Here is a 23,867-nt window from a genome sequence, read left to right as displayed (position 1 = left end):
GACGCTGCATCTGACGCCCGATCATTTAGTCTTCGGGGTCGCGGATGATTCTGAATTTATGCGCTACACCATTGACGATCCCTCGGTTATGGCTTCCTCTATTCGACTAAATGTCTGGAACGCTTCTATTTCAGGAAATGCAGTATGCCAGCCATTTGAGCAGCGTTGCACTGGGATATTCACGTAGACATTACTTTAAAGGAACGCTGACTACGAATTAGTTTCCACGTAAAAAGTGGATACTTTCGTTGAATGCCGGGACTTTTATAAGCTCGAAAAGTAAAAGATACGTATCGCGGCCGCAGGTCGTCTTCGCAAACTAACTGTGGTAACGTCGAGTGTTGTTATTGTTGTTATTTTTTTTTACGAATCTATGAGGCTGGACCACGCCGCCAGCCACATTCAGTCGGTAGTCACGCAGCCCCCGACGCACTCCGTCACGAGTTCGAATCGAGCGGCGAGAAAAAAATATTCCAAATATAAGTACAAATTTTCTCAGCAGTAAATTGTTTTGCTACCGAAAATACGCCAGCATGCACAGCCATGAAAAGCCAAGCTATCGATATTTAATGCGGTCGAAAAATTCGATAAGGATGTCCTCCGTTAACACCTGCAGCTAGAGTGCGGCGTCTTGTACGCCGTTGGCCGTTTCGGAACCGAGCGCATACGTCGCCATCGTCCCTTCTGCTGGCCCCGCGACGCGCTGTCTGCACGCATAAACCGTGCCTTGTCTTCGTTTTCCCCGGCGCTGTTTATCAGTGTCCCGGGGTTCCAAGGTCCGGAGCTCTCCACGAGAAACAAGTCCGCGCGCAGCGCAGATTAGAGGGGCAAACATGGCTTTGGAGCAAAGACGAAGGTCACGCCTTTGCAGCCCTTCAACCCACTGATGCAGCCAGCGAAGTGTTGGCGGGGCGACAGAGCAAAGTATACGTGGTACTACCGAAACATGCAACTACCTGCAGATCTTGCCACATGCGGCAACTACGGAACGGTCGCCAACGCATTTTGCGTGTGTGTATGCATGCGCGTGTCTGCGTGCGTCCATATCGGGCTCGTATCCAGCATGCTCCTAGCGCTGTTTTCTTTGCATCCAGTCTTTGTTTCGTCGGACATATGAGCCGCGCACTCTGCACGTTAGCACATTAAAACACCTGCTCATGAGTTCGAACCTATAGCGTGCTCGAGCCCAACGCTCAGTGAGGGTAAAAAAAATCTGGTTTTTGTGTAGAGCATAAATTTTTCTTCAAAATTTTCAACAGTACGCAGCGCGCGCATTTTTGGCGCCGTCCACGCTCCTGACTAAGTTCCTTGGGCAGGAATCACGAGTGTAAAAGCTGAATAATAACCTAAAGCGAGACCCGTACAAGCGAGGAAGAAAAGCGTGCGAGGCAATGGAGGAAGCCAGGGTCACAATTTCGTTGCTTGGTGCGCCTGCGCGTTTCCTGCTGCAGTTTGCACCTGTTAATAAACCCTCACACACCAGTCATTATCTTCCTCCGCGGGCATAATGGAAATTCGTGCGCTCCTCATTCTCATGGTACTCTAACAGTGCGTGACGGGGGCAATTTCGCCTCGTCGAAGCGGCCCTAATCCGGGCCACAGAAATCGCCACGGGTGTCTCTGCGCCTTCGCTGTAGTACGTGGACTGTTTGTGAGGGTGGAGCGGGAGTGCTGCTTTTGCAGTATTGACGCTTAAGTGCCCTTCAGGAAAACGCGTAACTAACGGGCTGCCGTTCATGTGACTTGCAAACGCATTTAGAAGCTCTGCGTAGCGCCCATTTCGCCCCTACTCCCTTTCGTCATTGGCTAGCCGCCCCATAAAACGCGAGATCAGTATAGCTTTCGGAACCTTGACAGCCTTTCAGAAATGATGGCGCCATCACGTTTTTGTCGCCTCATTTGGCGTTGGCTCTTGCGCCATATTAAGCAGCGACCGTGAAGCCTCACCTGCGAGGGTCATACGCGTATCTGTTCATAAAACGTTCTTCGCTTCTTTTTCTTTTTTTAACGCTAATATCTTTCTATATAAATCGCAATGTTGCGTGCTGTGACACATGCTAATTTGATATCGGCGCCTACACGAGTCGTGCTGCTTAGCGGTGATGCATGTCGAAAACGTAAATGACGGTAACGTTCTGTTATCTGTGCAGGTCAAACTTGGGGATCATATGTGCGCATTTGTTGTTCAATGAGGTCAATGCGCCACTCTGCTGCAATTCCCGCTGGGAGGCAGGTCGCTTGTAGTTTGCTACTGCTTGTCGTCATCGGCATTTCCTGTCTCTGTCGTTTATGAGATTATACTCGTGAATGTGGGACTGAAATTTCCTTTGCTCTCGGCGTGCGTTTTTTCTCTTCTCAGCCTCTTAAAGTTACGCGCGTCCCTTTCGCTGAGCGGCTTCTGGTGTCTTCTCGGCTATTATCGACATCGCGGAGTGCAGCACCACCTTCTTCCTGCTATGCTTGATTCTGTGTTTTTTGTCCTGGTTATTGTCTTTCCTCGGTAGGGGGAGGGCGAGTGGGAAGTTGCTGGTGTTTTGTTCTTTCATAAATACTAGTATGTCTGCATTACTTAAAACGGATTTGTGCACTTTTCCGGCGTTGTAATTGCAGCCACATTTATTATAGAAGTTGAGCATCGCGCGATCCCTGGTCCGCTACCGGGATCCGGGAGCCATCTGCGCAGGCGCAGATGGCCCCGAGGGGCAGCTCCGGGTGCACACCCCGCATGCGCAGTTGGGTCCCCGCGTAAGCACATCGTGGAAGCGGAAGGTTTATTCGACGCCACGGCGGTCGAGCTAGGGAGTCTTCTCCAATTTCAACTTTATTGGAGGCCAGTACTAGGGCCTCGTGGTTAAAGTAAGCTCTTGCTAAGCTAGGGCCCGTTGGCGATCCGCAGAGTCCTAATAGCCCCCCCCCCCCCCTTCCCCGAAGGAATGGGGAGGTCTAGGAAGTGCGGGGAGGTAACGGCAGCGTTACATGTGTATCTCATGTGAGCTGTATGTATGATCTCTGAACAGTTGTGGCAGTGAGCTGTATCAAGCCGTCCAAAGTTGCAGAGCATTAGGGGAGATGGGGAAGTCTGTTTTGCGGAGGATGTATGCTTGTTCCATGCTGAGTGACGGATGGGGCTAGGGGTAAGATGGTGCGGTTTTCCCTGACGTTCTTGTAAGTGTAAGTTACATGCTCTTTGAATGTTATAGCCTCTTCTGCTGAAGCTGGATTTGGCCAGGGGATCGAGGGAGCCCGGATATTAATTTCGCGGAACAGTTGACGATGTAGCCTGTATATTATTGCGTTATGAAGGCACTTTTTTTTCACTAAAAACCTCTGAAAATTTTGGGGATGGGTTCATTACGCGAAGTAAAATGTTCCGAAAAGATTCGAAGCCATAAAAATGGGACAGAAGCCGGGCTGGCGGAATAAATAGTTAATCAGGTACGACTTACTTTCTAAAGGAAATGAAACGCGTTTTTCAGTATGGTTTCTGTGCTAACAGGACAACGGCCGTCCTGTCTTCGATGTTTCTGCCGTTCCGTGCCGTTTCTTGCTCTGCCCTCTTATGAGCCGAGAACATATATAGCCAACAAATATTATCTTGAACCCGCGCGTACAACTCCCGCGCGGCCCATAACTCTGTCCAAAGAGAGCACAATTGGAGTTCCCTCTGTAGCACAGCCATGGCCGCTCGATCTCCCGTAGGAGATCGAGAGGCCGTACAAAATTCATAGCTACAAATTGCGACAATCCTTAACATGGCAGATCGAAAAGAGAAACGCTTCGCGATCAGATGTGATTTCTATTGGTCCTCTGATTCCCCATGGAACATCCTTATTTGCGGTTCGTCTCGTAGGGTGAGGTATAGTAGGCTTGATATTCGACAGATGGGGCTTTATCTTATTGTGAATTTTTTTGCGGCGTTCAGCAAGGGCGCCTTTTTATAAATTTTTTCCCCTGCAAGCATTCGCTACCTCATCGGCAGGCAGCACCCAAAAAGGAAGGGGTGCGTACATTAAGCGAGGAAAAAAAAAGCACTTTCTGACAGCCAGAGCAAGGGTGCGTTCATTATGCAAGCGCGTTGAGATAAGTATTTCCCAACGTAATCTAAAAACGTTTGGTATTTCCTCCATTGCCTTCGTGGCCAGGTGTCCGGCGCAGAATGACTGTAATTTTGTGATTACAATTGTGGGATTCCGTTACGATGTCGCCTGGTGGGGTTCCAGTATAGTCTGCGTTGCGTAGTACCGACTGCATTAATTGTATGGATCCGTATAATGTTGATATTGATGTTTTCGTGTTCAGTGAGCTGCGAGGTTTCTTGTACGGCATATATTAGGGTAAGTTTCGAACACGGTTATGTTTGCGGCGCAGCGGCAGGGTGCAAGTAGCAGCCCAGCCGATGGTCCAGCATTCTCTGACTGGCGTGCCGGCAGTCACCTCCTCGTCGGCACGTGACGTGTGCCGGTCACGCGGGCCGTTTGACGGCTTTCGGCCATCACTCTTCAAAGCTGCTGCTTCTCTGTGTCGTAGGCTCTTTTTGCCCCGTTTAGTATTGCTGATAAGAGCTGACAAAAGTAGCTTAGCCCTTTTGAATGGAAGCAGGATCACTAGCAGGAACAGCAGTGAATGAAACACGGGGATTTCGATCGTGCTAATCTGAAAGTGTCAACCCCCCTCTTGAGGGTATTTGCAATGCCTGAACAGCAGATGAAGCCATAGTCGTGGTCGACTCTCCTGCTCGACGCTAAACAGGCAGGATGTGCAGATGTGCAGTTCAACCGTTTTGTACCTTGCTATGCAATTTCGCTTGAAAGCAGCTGCGCAGAATATCGATGCGATCTAAATGCACGTTTAAGGTGACTTTTGTGTCAAACAGCACTTCGCTGTCATGATGCAGGCATCTGTGCTTTTACTGATTTTCTGACGCGAACGGGAAAAACATGACATGGAGGGGAGTGTTGAGGCGAGAACGATGCGAAGGGAAAAACTGGTGCGTACGTAAGGTTCCCACGGAGTCCGCATCTGATAAAGTAATCGCTGTTACTGAGATAGCATTGTGTGTCACAAGTGTGTGCGCGCCCTTTCTTCTCTTCTTTATTTTTAACTCAAAGTAGGAGGCATGAACCCGTCGTTCCAGCCAACGAGGAGAGTTCCGCCGCTCTTGACCTCGCTGCCGTGTTCAGCTTCTAGGCGTAGTACACTGTTCAGTGTACGCCGCTATAGCGAGCTAACGCGCGAAAGGTCGGTGCCGGCATACGAACGTGCGCGTGTTGTGTTCGCGCGTGTTGTGCTGGCCCGCATGTGATCAGGTATTTCCAGTGCGCCTCAGTCTCTTTGCTCCGTGTGCCGCGCTTTAACAGTTCTCAGAATACCGCTAATTGCTTGCAGTCTTTTCCACACGGTGACAGTAACGGTTCCCACTGAAATGAAGCGGGCCGCTCGGGGTGATTTTCATTTATTGCTCTTTCGCCGTGTTTATGTTTACCTTTGCAAAGGGAAACAAACATGTGCCCGATCGAAACGAGCCGCAGATAACGGTTGACACAGCAGCCTGGAATGCGCGCTATAAGCCGATAAAGACGCGAGTAAGAAGCGTGCGACGCTGTTGGCATAACCCAGCGCGCGCGTACTGAAGAATGTATGCGTCAGGGGAGATAGGGGAGAGGATAGAGAGGTGCACTGCTGAGATATTTTTGGGCTGTATCGAAAAAGTGAAATAGAGGTGTGCGATAAGCGGCCCCGGGCACGCATCTAGCGTGGAGCTCGGTCAGAAGCGGCCACCTCTCTATATCGGACGGCGCTGTATACAGAGCGTGCACACATCGCCTCCGGCGCGGCTCACGCTGGGTGCCTGTCGTTTTCTCCTCCCTGGTTCCAGACCGCGCGCACGATGCCGGAGAAGAGCAACTCCGGCGGCTACAAGGACAACGACCGATGGAAGGTGAGTCTCTGTGGACATGCATGATTGACTACCACTAAGGGGTGGCGTGCATATGTAGAGTACACAATTGCTTTGCGCTTCGTGGCTTACGTGTTCTGTGCATACACAACGATGTTGTTCTTGAAGCGAGGCTTAAACGAGCGCGCGCCTGTACCGCATGCTTCCTCGCGGGCCACGATGACTCATATTGCTCAAAATGAGAGGTGTCTCTGCATTGTTGGATCTGGGCCAGCGTTGTCGCTGTGCTGCACACGCGCGGATACAACCAACTTTACGTCGTCACACGCTTCTTCAGACAGCGTGCAATGGGGTTACAGGAGCAGTTAGTCGCTTGATATCAACGTTAGTCCCTCCTCCCGGAAGCGTGCTTCTCCCTTGGTCAGAAACTCGTGCAGTGAAGTGCCACGCATCGAACAAGCGTGCATGCTAGCTCGCGAAGTTGAGTGGCTCTTCGTTTCGTGCACGCTGGTGGAGGTCCCGTAACGGCAGCCACATTTTTGCACCCCCCCCCCCCCCCCCCCATTTTTTTATCTGTAACGTTTCGTGAGCAATGAAAACAACGGGGACTATTTCTGTCTGCGCATGTCACTTCGCAAACTTTTTGGCCGGATCTGAAGGACGTTTACTGTTTTACACAGTACTTGTTTCAGTCGGAGCATTTCTAGCGGCACCGATCAGGCCCTAAGTAGAATTCCCGCGGCATGGATTCGTGCCAGAAATTCCCGATTATTGCGTTTCATGTAATATTCCATCTGGCATTTGCGGCAGGTAAAAACGTGCCAAATGAATTTCGGAATTAGGTGTGACCATGCACAGAGAAGTCCGCACGCGTGCACTGAACGGCACAAATCCTGACCGATCTGGCAGCTGTTTCTCACCCGGGCCCGCGCTTGTAGGGCCTTCATGTGTGCCCACGAGCGAAGCCGTGAAATCTACTTCGAGCCGTCAATCTCTGCGTCCGCTAAGGGAACTGACAATTAACTTTCACGATATTTGTCTTTACGGGTGCATCCTTTACGCACATGCACACTTCCACTTTATTTACCGTTAACATATGGATCTCCGATATCATATCGACTAGCGTAGGTGATGTCGGAAGCACCCTACCCGCTTTTAGCGGAGCAAGCAAAATCGAGCTTTCCTGATGAAAACTCGGCACGTCTCTTGACCCGCCGTTTAGCCGGGACGGGCGAAAATCGGCGTTCACGCGTACACACGCGGAGCCTGGATAGCTACGTCAGCCCCGTAATTTGGAAGGGGCCAGCCATGAGCTCATGCCGGCGGCGGCTGCTGCTGTTATGAGCGGCGTTTCCTGTGCGCGCCGCGTTGTTGCTAGTGCGCGGAGAAAGCCTGCTCACTGATGGGCGCGCGTCCCCGTTCCAGGTGAAGGCGATTCCGTTTCCTCCGTCGGCCGAGAGGAGAGGCACGGGCAAGTAACAGGGCTGGCGGGTTCCCGCGCCCGGGACGGCTCCTCTGGGGCCGCCGGGAGGAGCGCGTCTCGACGCATAACTCTGTGCGCAGGCTTCCGGGAATACCACCCTGGCGTGCTGCATCCTCGCTCGGGAGGCAGCAGTCCGACCTCGCCGCAGCCCAGCCAAGGCGGATGGAGTAAGTGGAGCGACGTGACGCGCGCGCGCGCATCTGCAGCCGCGACACCGGCCGTTGTTGTTGCGGCCGGCCGGGCCATGCCTGCGGAAGGTGCACTGCGCCGAACCTGAAACGGGGTCACAGCGCACCGCGGACGCTGTTTGAACGAAGGCGGTTTCATAAAGCGCAGAGGGAGAGGGTACCTCCGTTACCGCGCTGCCGTCAGCACCGTCCGGATACAACGCTTCGAAAAGAATGAGGCGGCGCTAGCAGGTAGAACGTCGCCCGCCTTAATGACCGCTGGAAGAGGTGGCTCAGTATTCGTCATTTCTGAGGGCTGGCTACAGGTTATATAGTGCTTCGAGGGGATAACCCGTCTATGTGTTGTGGGTGCGAGAATGCGCCTATATTAGGAATACGGGGAACTCGAACTCACCACTATACACTGAGGGACGCCGTTGCCTAGAGGGCGTTGCGGAACGAGTCATCATGGCGCCAGCTGACTGCCTCCTCTTACGCCATCTGGTTGGCTTCGTTTAGTACGACGTCAGGAGAGCAGCATGACGTGAACACTACGCGCTCTCCCTGTCGGCGGTATAGCCCGTTGTGCCAACTGGCGGTGCGGGCAGGGCAGTTTTATTTTCCTTTCTTTTTATCATCCCACTCCAAGGTATGTCAGTGATCTCACTCTGCACACGAATGCGCCTAATGGGAGTATAAAGGGAGTGAGCTGCCCAAGTTCCGGAGCAGATTTCGATCACTAAATATGCGAAACGTTTACTCTTGGCAACGGAGGTATATTCTAAAGCATAGTAACTTGATGAAGTTAGCAATGAGAGGAAGGCAGCGGAGGTCTTGAGATTAGAAAATAGAGGAGGTTGAAACCTTGGTTAAAATCGTCGTAACTGCTGGGATGTAAGCAGCTAATTTGCGTCGCAAAAGCCATGCAGAACTACCACCGTGGAGTTCAACTTGGTCGGAATGGACCAAAAGGTCCATGACCTTCACATACAGATGGCGTGCACCGATGTCACTAGTGGCTGTCGTGTTGGACGTTAGGAGCAGGGCGAAAACCTCCGCGCATATCTAATGTTCTTATCGCCACCTTCTCTGACTTACGCTATAGAAACTATGATATGGTATTCCATCATGGTGCCCGTGACCGGCGCGATGTCGCGTAAAAGACGTGTTGTCGCTTTTTCACCGCGTCTCAAATACTCGCTCTTTAAACGTGCTTCGAAGACAGTATTCCACGTTCCCCTGTCCTGCGCCTCTTGCCGTCATCTTATTGCATTAGTATACTCGCCCCTCCGCGGTTATCGTGCAGCTGGAAATTAGTATCACCTCTTGGCGCGTACACATTTATGAGGTCTGGGCTCGAGTATTTTCAGCAGTTACATTTATCACTAACATGTATGCTTCACCTGACACACGTGTTGATCTTGAGGTAAGCTGCGCTGCTTATCGAAGGTTTTCGCCAACATATACATCAGCTGCAACTGATTCGCAACAGTTTCACACTGCAGCAGAAAAAAAAAAGATAATTTGATCTTTCAACCCTGTCGTTTTTTTCACGCGTAGAATGCAACATCCCTCGTGAAACTGAAACAGCGAACGCTGCCATGTTACCTTTCAGGCACTGCGCGTTCTGTTATCCGTCGGGGGAGCCGGACATTCGGACGGAATCTTCACGGCTTCTTCCCCGACACCTTTCTTGACACAGAGACGACGACAGCTAGGGGTTTTTATGTTCCTCGCTGCCTACACAACACGCAGTGGTCACAGTTGCGTCGCAAATGATGACGTTTTTTTCATATTTTCTTTTAATCTAAATGTGTAGCTACGGCGGCGCAATAGCCGGCGGTAATTGCAATGTTAAGTTCCGCTCACGCAACGCTCGCAGGCAGCACCGACCTCAACCTTAACCTCTAGCCGACTTCAGACATCATTCTCCGCCAAATGGTTTGCAGACCAACAGCAATGGATGTGGCTTCGAGGGAACTTAGCTTTTACTGCAGGCAAGGCAGATAGGAAGGCTGGCCGCTAACGCTTAGCGAAGCCGAGAGCGATAGAGCCCATCCAAGAGATAAGTGCGACACTCGTCGTAACGGCAACGTATACAAGGTCTGTTAGAAAAGTATCCGACCTTTGGCCGAAGAAAAAAAACTGGCATAACTGGAGCGTTAGAAACCTAATCACCTTCAAAGTAGTCTCCTTGGGACTCCATATACATCTCCCAGCGGTGCTGCCATTGTTGGAAGTATTCCGAAAAGGCCCTTTTCGGAATGGAATTTAGCTCTGCTGTCGTTGCAGCCATAATGTCCTTTCTTTTCTGAAATCGCGCTCCTTTCAATGGCCTCTTGATTTTAGGAAACAGCCAGAAGTCTTAGGGGGACATATCAGGAGAGTAAGGAGCCTGTTGAACTACAGTAGTCTGGTTTTTCGCCAGAAAAGTCTGAATCAAATGCGAGGAATGTGCAGGAGCAGTGCCGCGAAGGATGCGCCAATTTCTTGTTCACCTCAATTCCGGTCTCTTGCGCCGCACAGCACCACGTAGGCGATGGAGGACATCCCTGTAGTACTCTTTAGTCATTCTTTGATCCTGTGGGGTGCGTACTCGTGGTGTGCCACACAGAGGGAGTCAAAAAAGCAGTCAGCATCACTTTGACATTGCTGCGCACTTGGCGGGCCTTCTTTGGTCTTGGTGACGTGGAATGCGTCCTCTGTGACGACTGGGATTTGGTTTCCGGGTCGTACCCGTACACCCAAGACTCGTCACTAGTGATTACGGCGTCGGTGAAGTCAGGGTAACTGTTTGTGGAATCCAGCATCTCCTGTGAGACTTCAACACGAAGCTGCTTTTTCTCCACCGTCAGCAGCTTCGGCACGAATTTCGTCGCAACTCTCTCCATGGCGAAATCTTCGGTGATAATGGAATGTGCAGAACAATTGCTGATGTCCACCTCTTCCGCAATTTCTCGGATAGTCACACAGCAGTCCCGCATCACAACAGCGTTCACTTCGGCAATTACCTGGTCATTTCGGCATGTTGATGGCCGACCGGAGCGTGGCTCTCTCTCCACAGATGTGCGGCCGTCTTTAAACCAGTTGCACCATTGCTTAATCTGTGCGCTGCTCACAGTATCATCACCGAAAGCCGTGTGAACATTTCGAATGGTTTCCACTTGGCTATCGCCAAGTTTCTGGCAAAATTTGAGGTAGTAGCGCTGCTCCTCTCGCTCCGCCATTTTTCTTGCAATAAAAAACCGACGAGAGCACTCCGTACTGCCTCACTCAAACGCTGCTTCCCAGCGACTGACGCTATCGGCAGGCGGGAAAAAATTCGTGCATGCGCACGAGGGTTCAAGGTCGGCTGCTGTAAGCGCGTTTGTTTCATATCCAACAGGTGTTCGCAAAAAAAAATAAAGTCGGATACTTTTCTAACAGACCTCGTATACGACAGGAAACTGTTGTTTTCTTCATCAGATGTTTGTTAGCTTTTCTTTCGTTTTTGGAGTGATATGGCTGCATGATCGGCTTTCTTCTGTGTTTCTGGCGTATTTTGCCGAAGTCGTGGGCGCAGTGCGTCGTTACCTAAAAGTCCCGCGTTCACCCGCGCTGCCCATTGAGCATGCGATTCAAGTGAGCACAGGAGTGTCCAGGGGAGAAAAATGACGTGAGAATAACGGAACAGGGAATTGAAGGGGAGGGGACCACAGCTATCGGTATCACTGCTTCTCCCGGAGAAACACAAGAAGCCGGATTCACGGCACGTCTAGGCGTAATTACACATGCACCGCTGTTGAGATGCTGCTGGAGGCCTGGCCAAGTTCACTACGCTGCGTCGAAATAGTCGCTTGCAGTTCACGTCGCCCAGACAAGAGGAATTTCCGCGAGAGGGAACGAATAAAGGACAGGCAGAGAGGTCAATCGGGAATATGCCCAGTTGCCTACCCCGCTCATAGGGAGGGAAGAAAGCGGGGGAATATAGTTGAACCACTTAGAGAAGCTTGTGGAAGGCTTTCCGAAGGCTATGCACGTGAATGGAATTGCACGTGAATGCCACTGCTCTGCAGCTTAAAATTCTAGTGTGCCCGGAAGCTTTTCTTGCCACCGAAAAGCTCGACGTTGACATATATTTCAGTGCGAAACATGATTTTCGTGGTAAAGTTTGCGGACAATTAAGACGAGTTAATTAAAGCACGGTGTAATCGAACAGTCTTTTATTGCTCCTTTCATGGGTTGACAACGCGAACAAATCAGCTATAATATTTCCTAGATTTAGCTTCGTTATTTTGACCTGCTACCTGAACGATTGACGTTTACCCGCGGTAAGGCCACGTGCACTGTTACGTCTAGCACGAGTCCGTGCTATGTGTTTATGTGGCGTACCTTGCATGTATGCTCTCCAAATACCCAATTTTGAGGTCGAGACATCCTGAGGCTATTAAATTGCACTATCCTTGATGTACCTTATGCATGTTCGTGGTTTTTTCATACTGCAGGAGGCCGTATTGGGCATAACCGTGCGAGGAGATCGCAGGTATTTTAAGCAACTGCTACAACGGCTTGGGTGATTAAGAAAGCAAAAGAAAAAGATTGAATTCTAGTTACTGACACAGACAGAATCACGATTTAGCGCTTATTCCCTAACGTAAAGATACAGTTTTGTGTACTTTCATACGAGAGCCGACATCAAAATTCTGCTAAATTCTGTGCACTTGAAATGTTAGCACGTTAAAGTGAACAAGACTGACACACTGAGCTGTAATGTAGGCGAGTTTCACGCCGGTTACGCTAGTAGTGTGAAAGTTGTGCCGATAAAAAAAAAGTTACGTCACAAGATGAAATAAGAGCTGTAAATTTCGCTCGTTTCAGGAGTGCTAAGAGGGGCAGTTTCTACTTGTGGTATGGACCTGCACACTTGTAAAATATGGGAATACTTGCAGACTCCGCAGTTTTCGGTATTTTTTAGGAACAGAAAGTGGGGGTCTTAAACAAAATTTTGCGCTTTTACCAGTTACAGGAGTTTGTGAACTCTTTCCCTTCCCTCCCCTTCACACTTAAACAAATTTAGTACAACAACAGCAGCTAGCTACAGTAAACGACTCAGTTTTCACAAAGCGTATTGTCAAACAAAATTCGGATATCCAAGCGCTATGCTTCCTATGGCGTCAGATTCGCTGAGGGACTCGCTCGACAATTCAGTGTCTGCCATTAGCACGTCTACAGTACTGTAAAAGCACGCGAGCGGAGAAGCAGCGAATGCGCATCCGTACAGCGAGGGCGCACGTGGCACGTCCGGATACTTAGCAAGTTCGCTTAGGAAGGTCGCGTTCTTCCAGATACATGGATATGTGAAACTGTGTTGCGCACGCAGTATTAATCGTACTGGCTTGCAAGTCTGCTTTGACATGGGCTATGTCCTGTATTTTTCCATAGTCCGTTACTGTTGAGGTCATTAGGCTGCAGCTGTTCCGCGCAGCTAGCTGGGACGAAAATGTAGAGTTATATGTATACATTTTTTTGCGACCAAGTTTTTCACAAGCTTCAGTCATTATTGTAAGCGCAAGTGTCCGCGAATTATTTGCAGATTTCAGCAACGGAGGAATCCCGAAAAACCTAATAAGCGAAAAATGAATATTAAGCCATTAATTGCACGCGTTCCTGATGCATTTGGATAGGAATGACGAAGATGAAGTTTCCTTTTACGCTCGCTGCCATGTGCACTACATCCTAATGAACACAGAGGCTTATTGTTTCGTCTCAGTGAGGGACGTAGCCAGAGGGCGAAATTCTATCTCGGATTCACTGTGGCTGATCCGCACCATCCACACTACGTAAACGGGTGAAACAGGGCATGAAGAGCCGCAGCTGCTTTAAGCTACCTAGGGTGCCAACATGTCAGCGAGGTTTTTTCTGCAGCTGCTGCTCACGAGCTCTAGTACTAGTAAGGCGTCGCTACACGTGTCCTTCGCGCGGTCGGCACGAGGCGTTCCGTAGGCACGCAGGACCGCTCGACCGGAATATGCCTCTTGTTCGACCGGTAGAGACGGGCGCGCCTCGGAGCCAGTATGCGTCTCACGTCCGTTGCATCAGCCGTGCACCTAAAGTTTCCTTCACTGCCATGTGCCGGGGTCCGAGTTGGCAGCTTTTTCATGGCGCCGTTCCAACTTCAGAGTTTCGTTTTATCACTGCTCCATTATGCGCTCCTATTGAAAAATTTTGGTTTGGTACGGTTTGGTCGAAGAGCGTTTTCCCAAGTATTTCACCCCAGAAAAGCCGAGGAACAGGTCGCGGGAAATCTTGTACCCATTAAAAAATCAGCGGGCGCCCGGCGGCACTGGCGACCGAACCCGGCACCTCCGGAAAGCGAGGGCATGAAACGTTTGTGTTGTGACACAAACGTTCGAGATAAATCTCCATCGTTGATTGGGGCGTCTGAAGTGCCTCCTTCCACCTGGAGGGCAGATACAAAGGGTATGTTGATGGTGAAACAGCAAACTGGACATTTCTGAAATATTGTACCGCCTATGCAAAACAATAGCTAAAAGAACAGTATTTGAAAATATAAATACTACATGGGCATAGTGTGCACAGGTCTCTCCACGTGGAGGGGGCACAAAGTTCATGGTAGTGCCCGTTCATGTCTTCTGGGCAGCAGGGAACAATACAGTATAAAATATGCACCCCTCTTGACGCTCCCCCCTCTGCATACGCCTTTGTTACACTGATATCACTAGCTTGTGGCAAAGCTTAGTTTTAATGTTTCTATTGTTGCCTCGAGTTGTTTCAGATTGAAAAATGTGACTGGAAGTGCTACAAATCGCAGTAAAGACACTACATCTTTAGAAAGCACCTAATCTGCACCAATGAAATGATAACACAGGCCTAGTTAACTAATTAAACTCTTGTGTGCGGTGCACTTGCCAAGGTTGAAATAAAATAAGTCTGCACGTGTAGCCTGCAGAAACTGCAGGAGCCGTGAGACCGTCATGAGCAAAGAGCAAAATTCATCAGAAAATGCCGTGATGGCTGAAAATGCCAGTACATCAAGAGAGCATAAAACAGCATTCACAGGATGCTGTTGTATGCAAGTTCCAAAGTTGCCAGTCTCACGAAGGAACTACCATGGAAAACTCCGTACGTCAGCATTTAGTCTTGAGAATACATTACACTCTACATTTACCTCAGAGCATTAAACCAGGAAAAATTAGATGCAAGTTGATGCAGAACACCTCAACACCCTATGATTTCCTGACAACGCCATGCTAAATCAAGCTGGAACTGTAGCACCGATGTGAAAACATAAACAAACAAGCGCAGCGGTATGGTAGGGTTCAGAATTGTTGTAAAACTAATGTAATGTTCAGTGATCTGGTGAAGGAAGAACAGTTAATGATGAATAGTGGGATGCTGCAAGTAATAAGGGAGTATATCCAGCGAGGCCAAATAGTGACAGAAATCAGCAGAATAAAAGTGGGCTGGAGTGTATTTAGCAGGTGCCTTCAACCTATGAACAGCAGCTAATCAATAATGGCTGCGTTATTGATCAATAATGGCTGCGTTATTGAAAAAGCTAATCAATATCACTGCAAAGGTAAGTACATAACCAATGTACCCTGCCAGCTCCAATATCTGAGCAATCCATCAAGGGATTACTCACCTGTGGGACTGCAACTTTGAGGGTAATAAAAAAGCTCGACGACGAAGGACAGTGCAGCTTGCAAGGGCAAAAATGGAGCAGAACAATATAGCAGTGTGGATAAGTGAACAATTATGATTTAAGGATCGCCTAGCTAAAATCAAGTGGAGAAAATAAACTTTGATAGGACATGCAATGCACAGGGCGGACAACTGGTAGACTATGAGCTAACAAAGAGGGTATCAAGCAAGGGAAGAGAAATGTAGCTGGAAGCAGCAGACTGCAGATGTCTGCATATTGCACATGACACGCAACCTGATGAGGTTAGGAAATTAGCTAGGATAGGGTTGCCATTGATGACACAGAACAGGGCTATTCAGAGGTCGAAGGAGGGGTCTTAGCCCTGCACTGGACTTGACCTGGCTGATGATAACTGCACATGCAACATGGCAACCGGACACGAAAAGGCTACCATATGCACATCAGCGCAATATCCACAGGCCAAGTTTTACTCCTCGAGAATGTTGTGACTTAATGGCAATGCCCATTGAACATTACACTGTTACTAAGTGCCTAGGAATGCCTACACTGAAAAGAAGATAACAGGGTGAAGGTCCCTTTTATTACCATTAAGGCACTTATACACGTGACAGGTAAGGTGTCATAATTTGACACACGCAAACACATATGCCAATGATATAACCGCACTGTATACCATCCTTTAATGTCTTCGTTCTTTACAACTATCTCTGGATAGCACAACAAACAAATGATATATAAAATAAAAGAAAATTATGTGCCACCCTGTTGATACCAGGCTGGTTACACTTTTTTGATAAATTTAGTGCTTACTCTCCATTTCAGTGCAAATACTTTCACTATGAAGAAAATGAGCTGTCCAGCCAATGTTCTACTTTATGTGGGGTAGACAGTTGAGTGATTATTTAGTAAATTAGTCTAAAGGAACAATTCTGGCTTCACATTGGCATACAAAGCACATCGCTAGTGAAATAATTTGCCGCTAACATTGTGAATAGACTGTGCTAAGCAACTACATTGACGCTGCCAAAGCAAGTGAAAATGGGCAGGCCTGTTGGAACAAACATTCTATCATGGAAGTCAGTTGTACATGCAAGTATGCTGTAGTGGCTTGACTCTAGTGGCATAGTGGACATTTTTTAATCCGGTTATAGACATTTTCTGTTCCTAATTAAAAATGGCCAATGGCCTTCTAAAAACACAACTGGAACCAAATGGAATCTAAGTGTAACTGTGCTTTTGGAAGCTCTAATTGGCCCTTTATAACTGAGGCTAATCATTTTTCGGAAATACAAACAATGCAAAGACACGCAAAAAGAGCAACAGGTTGTATTAAGCCAACAACGAAATGTTAAAAGTTCTCAAATCTTTATCTTCCCGAAAACTATGTTAGCTAGCAGCCTTCTCCTCTATGCCTCTGCTTAGTGAAACCTTGCGAAATTTGATGCATCTTTGTGAAAGCATGCATCAAAAATTACTCTCCAGAGTATGTCATGTGGTGGAAACCAGCTTCAATTCCCAAACGGACCAAAACAGGCCGAGTTTCCAACAAAACTTTTCCAGGACCACCAAGTGTCTGATCGCAAAATTAAAAAAAGAGAAATGCTGAAAAATGCAGAACCTGAGCAAGCTCTCTCTCTTTATATATATTACTGCTCCAATTCCCAATGTACTCAAAGTAGCACACTATCTACAGAACAGCATTTGAGGCGAGAGTCAATATTTTGTTTAGTTGCATCAGTGGTTCCTGCAAAAACGTTAAAACAGTTGAGTTTGTTTAGTGCTGATGTAAAATATAGTTTAAGACTCCTCTTTCTTGCTGCCATTTTTACAGTGAGCAGACAGGCTATTGCGTCAGTAATGGCATCTGGTGAGCCTTCGAACAATTTGAATGAGCAAACACCAGGTAGTACGTGGATCTGAGCTGGCTTGAGGTTGGGGATAACTGTCCTTTGAAGATTCTAGTATCACTGCAGTTTCTCAAAATGAGTATGCACGCCTAACTTCAGAAGCCTTCCACATTCAGGAAAGTGGTGATACACGCTCATATGTTATTCTGCTTCAGAAAGAAACCTTTGATCTAAGTAACTTCTTGCAGTACCTATGCCATGCTGCCACACTCAACTCTGGGTCCAAAACTTGATGCTAAAGAAAAAGCACAAGATAAAGATCAAAAGAAAACGATAGGACTGACATTAGACAACGGAATGCACCATGGACCAACTGTGAAGTAATGATCTCGTAGTTAACATCAAGTGAAGGAATGAGTGTGCACACCTATTTCAGAAGCCTTCCACAATGTGATGATACATGCAGTAAGCATTCCATAATGAGTTCACTATTCCAGAATTCTTTTCCTTGTAGGGCACAAAGACCAACTTTGCAGCCTGCAAGAATAAATGCTTGGTTGCTAGTTTAGCACTGCTGTTTTGCCGTTTTTTTCTATGTTCCGTCATTTGCACCATTTTCGTGCTTCTACTCATGAACTAACCAGCCAGAATAAGCACTGTTCTTCAGTCCTTTGCACCCAAGTAGACCAAAAATCCATATTTTCAGACATTAACTACTTCCTTGAGGCAGTTGAAGTGCTTTACCAAAGGAGAGTATCGCAAGAATGAAGAGACTACAAATGTTCCATGCTCTGAACCCTTTGGTCTTCTGCAGCTTCTTTTTTGGATGTAACAAACACCCTCAGGCTTTGCTTAAAGTAACTTAGTTTTGAATTAAATGGGTAGGCACAACGAACAGAATATACACAAGTACTTATGAAGGTCCTTTCTTTTGTGTTCAGTTTTGGCTAAGCTATCTTGAGACATGCCAAACCAACTTGCATAAGTTCTTCCTAAGCATCACATTTGTTAAGCCTTAAAACTCTTCCACGTCTAAACAAAACAAAGGCCTGCACAGCTTTGCCATGAATAAACATTTAGTACGAGCCTGGAAAAAGCACAATGGACACATTCTCACGAGCCTTTCCACATCTCCCTATATTTTCCAAGACACAGTGGTACAGAGAACAGGTGATGGGCATGCTATACACACGGTTGAGCTATGCAGTGCCAGGCAAAAGGGGTACTTCGCTGCTGCTGCTTCCAGTTCCTGCTGCTGAGAAGTGCCAACAGTAGCAAAGGCCACATGTGCCAGCCTTTTCAACTTGGCCAAATACAGCTGAAAGTATGTACACAGCGTAGCGCAGGTGGTATGTTGCTGACCACTGGTACTTTTTACCAGTGTAGGCACCAAATTTAGGCACCACAATTAGGCACAGACAAATTTACCACAATCAGACGCACTATAAATGAGTTCTGCCCAGACTCACATCAAAATTGCATGCTTCCACAGTCTTGTATGTACACAATATTCAATATGATGCCAAAGTAAAAACAGCCTCTATTTGCACCAATGTCCAGTACAATAACAGTAATCAGTGACCAATACATTCACGGCTGACAACAGAATCTTCGCCCCATGAATGTACACTATCCTCATAAAAAAAAAGACGGACCCAGATCTTACATGAATGCTATACATACCGCCCCTCATAACCTACTGGGGCAGTTAAACTAGCTGCCAGTTGTGTGTTACAACAAAATATGAGGTTTCAAAAAAGTAAAAAGAAAATCAAGCCAAGGAGTGGCTTTGCTTGGAATGATCTGTCAACAACTGTACAAAATATGCTATTATCTTGCAGCATAATTTGCATTTTCTGCCCAATGAAAAAAATTGTTTCCTGAACAAAACCTCACTTCAACTGGTTTTCGGCACAACATGAATTGATTAGGGCACACAATACAATTATTCAGATTGGTTTATGGTTTATTGGGGCTTAACGTCCCAAAGCGACTCAGGCTATGAGGGACGCCGTAGTGGAGAGATCCCGATAATTTCGATCACATGAGGTTATTTAGCTGACATCACACAGTACTCGAGCCTCTAGAATTTCGCCTCCATCGAAATTCGACAGCTGCGGCTGGAATCGAACCTGCGTCTTTCGAGTCAGCAGCTGAGCACCATAACCACTGAGCCACCGTGGCAGCTTCAATTATTCACATCGTTTGATGTGATGTTCATACAACAAAAAGGTATAAAAATTCCTATGACTCTAACCAAGTCATGCAAATGTTTGCAGGCATGTTTTCACGAAAAAGTTCAGCTCGCGCTATTAAAACACAACTAAGGAAGAAGCATTTCATTCAGTGAAGTGAGCAAAAATATAAAATTTAACTTAAATAGTCCTTTTCCGCGACTTTAACCAATGGAATACTGAAGTATGGAAAAAAAAAACGAGGTTTAGAACACTGCATCTGCAAAAGTGGTTCGTTGGGGTTTAATGTCCCAAAGCGACTGCATCTGCAAAAGTACTCAGCAGTAACTTACATGCAGTATTCACTACAAGGATGAAAGCTGGCAATGACCAATAAAAAGCACAGAAAAGCATTGTAGAAACTATTGCTGGTACCTGAATATATTTACACCATCATGCAAATACATTTTATACACAGCACAGAAATAAATTTTTTTGTGACAGTGCATTATTTGCTTTAATGCCATTGTTTGGTTTCATAAGTCAGTTTCTTGTTTCTTTTATGCCACTGAGCAACCCAAAAGACACTCACTGATCTATCAGCATTCACTTTACCGTGTTGCATGTAACTAAATGAAAGTTACACAAAACAGTACTATGTGCATTAAATTTGGCCACTCCACATGGTTTCTCGTAAAGCATGAGCAACAAACCATTATATACATGTTGAATAAATAGCATTAAAACCATGGCAGAGCATGCTGCCCAGACTAGTATAGGATTGTCCGTGCACAGTATTTAAAAGATCCAAACAAAAATCAAGGCATTTTCACAAAAGCTGCGAATGCAGCTTGCAAAGCATCATTGCATGACAGCCATTGCAAAGGCAACCCCTCGCTGTATTACACTAACAAGGACACAAGTGCATCAAGGAACTTGCCCCTGTCCTGTTTGTAAACTAGAACAGCTGGCGAGCAAAAAAAGTCAGCCTGATATGTGCAGTGGGTCATTGTGCTAGCTTGCTCAAAAGCGCGACCAAAAAAGTTCTTTGTTGAGTCCTCAGAGAGTGGTGGGATGCCAACAACAAGTGTGTAAGCCCCATCATCAGCATAATCTGCTGCCAGAACAAGGGGTAGGCTGGCAAAGCGGCGGCTCTTTGTGTTGGCTGCGTATGCCTGCAGGGCACACTGGGCCAGCCGGAAGAGGCCGCTTGGCCGTCCAAAGTGGCGGCTGTGTTGGGCACCTTCCTGCACAGTGCCATACAGGAAGGGCCCTGCACAGATAATGCTTCCCAAATCCATAAATGAATGAACCTGCTGCATGGTGGCCACCAAACACTCCTTGGCCAGCTGGATTCCATGGCGCAGCAGCTCTGTGTTGGACCATGAGAGGGCATCTAGTGTACTAAAGAAGCTTGTTGTAACGTCATCTACGGGTGACTCTAGCAAAGCCATGAGACCATAGGCAGTGTCTGAGGCAAAGAAGTGGTCCCTATAACCACATTTTCCAGTGAAGCAGGCAAAAAGCAGATTTTCAAGCCCATACTTATCAGCCATGTTACACATCCATTCCTTCACATTGTTCTTGAGGCTGATGTCCATTGAAGCATACTGCTGCTTGCACTGCAGTAGTGGAAGGCCAAGTTCCGCAAGAAACTCCTGCAGTTTTCTGTGGCCTTTCTGGGTCCAGAGCTTGAATTTGCAAAAGATGTTGGGACTGTTTCGCAGGCTCTCCATGAGAGACCAGTGTGTATACAAAGGCAGAGCGAGCTCTTGGTCAAATGATATCTGAACTGCATTGGATGCCAAGGGATCCAATGTTGCAGCACTGTTATTCATTTGGTGGGAGACACGTGCCTGGAGATCACCAGCTTCAAGCACATACCTGTACAGAAAAAAAGAAAGAAAAGGAAGCAATGTAAGCACACGTTAAAGATTCCCAGGTGGTCGAAATTATTCCGCAGACCTCCACTACAGCACCTTTTTCTTCCTTTGTTCTTTCACTTCCTCCTTTATCCCTTCCCTTTACGGCACCGTTTGGGTGTCCACTGAGATATGTGAGACAGTTACTGCATTATTTCCTTTCCTCAAAAACCGATTTTCACTTTTCAAAGGGTTAAGTAATACTCTTCCCAAAGGTAATTACTTTTTTCTGCTGTTGAAACTATTTGAACAAAACTGTGCAAATAGTTCCAACCTACAGAAGTTAATTGGATCGTTTGATCGGCTAGTAAGGCACAAAGATGACAGCCACAAAGGAAAAACGAGGGACTTCTCATTGCTGTGCCTCGTTTTTCTGTGTTTTGTGGAACTCACCTTTCAACGAGCGAGCCCTGCCAACGAAAACGAAACGGGAGATGGGCCACTCACAGTGACTATGCGGTGCAGAGCACGGATTCGCGAGACTGAAATGCGGCCGCTTAACCGAGGCAGTACTGCATGTAAGTTACAGCTAAGTATACTACTGCAGATGCAAAAAGCCCAATGCAAACACCCCCGTGAAGTACATACCTAAGCCCAAGTGCTGCACTTGCAATCGAAAATTTACAAACAAAAGTAATAATGAGATTTAAATGTTTTTGCTCGAACGTGTCAAAAAGGCATCAACCGTATTTATCTCGCGTAAGCGTCTATTACTTCATGTAGAGGCTCGACTAAACTGCTAGGCACCATAAAGCGAAAGGATATGCAGCTGCAATATATGCGATCTACATACCGATTGTGCTCAATTTTTCCAGCGATGTATTGCTCTGACTGTCCGACGATAGCCCACCACAGAATCTCCGGTGTGTCTCGGTTCATCTTCGAACTCACTTCGAACATAGTAACAGCAGCCGCCTTACCGTGGTAACTGAACTCGGTGTACTCAAAGAGAAGCTTTTTGCGCCGCTCCTCCCACTGCCGTCGCTCCCTCCGTTTATCGGCGACTTCTTCGATGGACATGTCGTCCTCATTGTCCTCCTCTTCATCCTCTCTGAAAAGGTCATCGTAGTCGGGCACCCCCTCCTCCGCACACTTCGGCATGAGGAGACGGACTTGGCTTGTATTGTAAATGTTGTGGATATGCACTGGTCGATTGCTGTCGGCTATGTAGAAAATCACATCGTCGTCCTCGGGTTTGCACTCTTCAATTATATCCCACGTAGCGCCGCAGTTGAGCAAAATGACATTCTTGATCCCTTCACCGTGGTCGCGGTAGGCTGCTGCTACGGCTGTTTTCTTCGATACCGGCACTAACGTGTAGAGTGCATTGTCCGAGTGAAATAACTGCTGCAGAATACGGCACGCTGCTACGGCATCTACATCCGTTGCGATTATAACTAAAACTCTGCTTTTGATCACTTCTAGGTAAAAATCTTTAGGAAGGTCGGACACGTACATTGTTCGTTCAAATCACGAGCGCGCAGAAAAATCTTCACGCACCTTTCCGGCACCCGTTAGGCAACTGACGAAGGGGTTAATAATTTCGTGCAGCATGCAGCTACGGACTGAATCCGTTTGAAGTGCCGTTTCAACAAACGACCGGCGACATCCGGCACGACGGCACCCGCCACGCACTTCGGTTTTGGCGGGAGACGCGACCGACGCGCCGGCCGACGCGACAAGCATGTGGCAAGGGGAAGAGAGCGAGAGAGGGAAGTTGCGCGGTCGCAGCGCCTGGTGTGACCACTTTGGCAGTTAACCGTACGGAAAAACTCCACTAGCAGCGGCGGCGGTCTGGCGGCGGCGACGGCGACAACGGCCTGCTATGTATTTTCGTCGCTGCGCTCTTTTTGCGAAACGCACGCGAGTAAAAAAAAAAAAAAAAAGCTTTGCTCCGGGCCACATGCTTCCATAAGCAGCTTTATTAGACTCGATATATAATATTTTCACTCTGCTATATCTCATATGGCATACGCTGCCCTTAGCCTGAGGTAGGAACAATCGTGAATGCCGATTACCTCGACCGGGTTACATCGGGTGGCTTAGTGCTTGGGTCATTTTTCGCAACGAATTGTGCAGAAAAGGCGCGCGCGCGCGTGTGCGTGTGCGTGTAAATAAATTTGAGCTAATCTTGAAACAAGTCATGGCGTGTTTGCGGTGGAGAAAGTGCGAGTGGTTTGGCCACTGTTGTCATTGCAGGGCCCAGTAAACGCAACACGCGCCTCTGAAGGTAGTTTGCGTTATATTTTCTTCAGTCGTGACGACTGCTAACGGCAATAGATCTGCCAGGATAATTAGAGAAGCGTGGTGATACATGCAATTATTGTCCTCGCTGAAAAATCATTCTCAGGCCTTTTCTGGCTATACTGACGTTTTTCGAGCAACAAAAGACACATTTATCGACGACAAAAGGGGATTTGAAAACCTTCTGCCAGTCGTTTCAGACTCGTGACATACTTGCGGAGCTTGCTGAAAAGGACGCGTTGCCACCATTTTGAAGTGAATGACAGTGTAATGTTGTCGACGCACTTGCGAAATCGGCCGGTGATGGCAGCACCTGCATTTCGTTTTTTAGTCTTTTATGGCTTTTAACAGCTCCATTTTCGGTGAGCGTTGTCTGCTTGTAATTCGAATGTAGTACTCTGTCGATACATGCCAACTTCTATTCTCCCCCCTCCGCCTGCACACTGAAGTCTGGTCAATCTGAAAGCT

At 47.6% G+C, this 23,867-nt stretch overlaps 1 protein-coding gene and 1 pseudogene across 2 annotated transcripts in view; one reads left to right on the top strand and one right to left on the bottom strand.

The window, feature by feature from the left end:
* LOC149350939 (uncharacterized) overlaps positions 1-23,867 on the top strand; it is a 42,928-nt pseudogene that overhangs the window by 15,870 nt on the left and 3,191 nt on the right. The window contains exons 2-4 of the transcript XR_016290472.1: positions 5,876-5,938; positions 7,322-7,367; positions 7,460-7,546. The product of XR_016290472.1 is annotated as an uncharacterized LOC149350939 (transcript). The remainder of the gene's footprint in view (positions 1-5,875; positions 5,939-7,321; positions 7,368-7,459; positions 7,547-23,867) is intronic.
* Cdc45 (cell division cycle protein 45) lies at positions 18,178-22,844 on the bottom strand. Its single transcript, XM_089580103.1, has 2 exons — positions 21,949-22,844; positions 18,178-21,117 (listed from the first exon to the last, which is right to left on the bottom strand). The coding sequence occupies exons 1-2, from the start codon at positions 22,611-22,613 to the stop codon at positions 20,136-20,138; spliced, it is 1,647 nt and encodes a 548-aa protein (XP_089436229.1). The 5' UTR covers positions 22,614-22,844; the 3' UTR covers positions 18,178-20,135.

Source organism: Amblyomma mixtum, chromosome 3, assembly GCF_055824585.1.
Source record: "Amblyomma mixtum isolate Tamu chromosome 3, ASM5582458v1, whole genome shotgun sequence".
In the NCBI taxonomy this organism is placed as follows: domain Eukaryota; kingdom Metazoa; phylum Arthropoda; class Arachnida; order Ixodida; family Ixodidae; genus Amblyomma; species Amblyomma mixtum.
Note: the sequence above shows the minus strand (reverse complement) of the source record. Positions and strands in the feature narration are given on the sequence as shown.

Bases quoted from the DNA above. Each gene is read 5' to 3' on its own strand.
- Cdc45 (XM_089580103.1), bottom strand. From the start codon at position 22,613: ATGTACGTGTCCGACCTTCCTAAAGATTTTTACCTAGAAGTGATCAAA. The intron at 21,118-21,948 runs GTATGTAGATCG...TTTTCTGTACAG, and splicing joins GGAAAAATTGAGCACAATCG to GTATGTGCTTGAAGCTGGTG.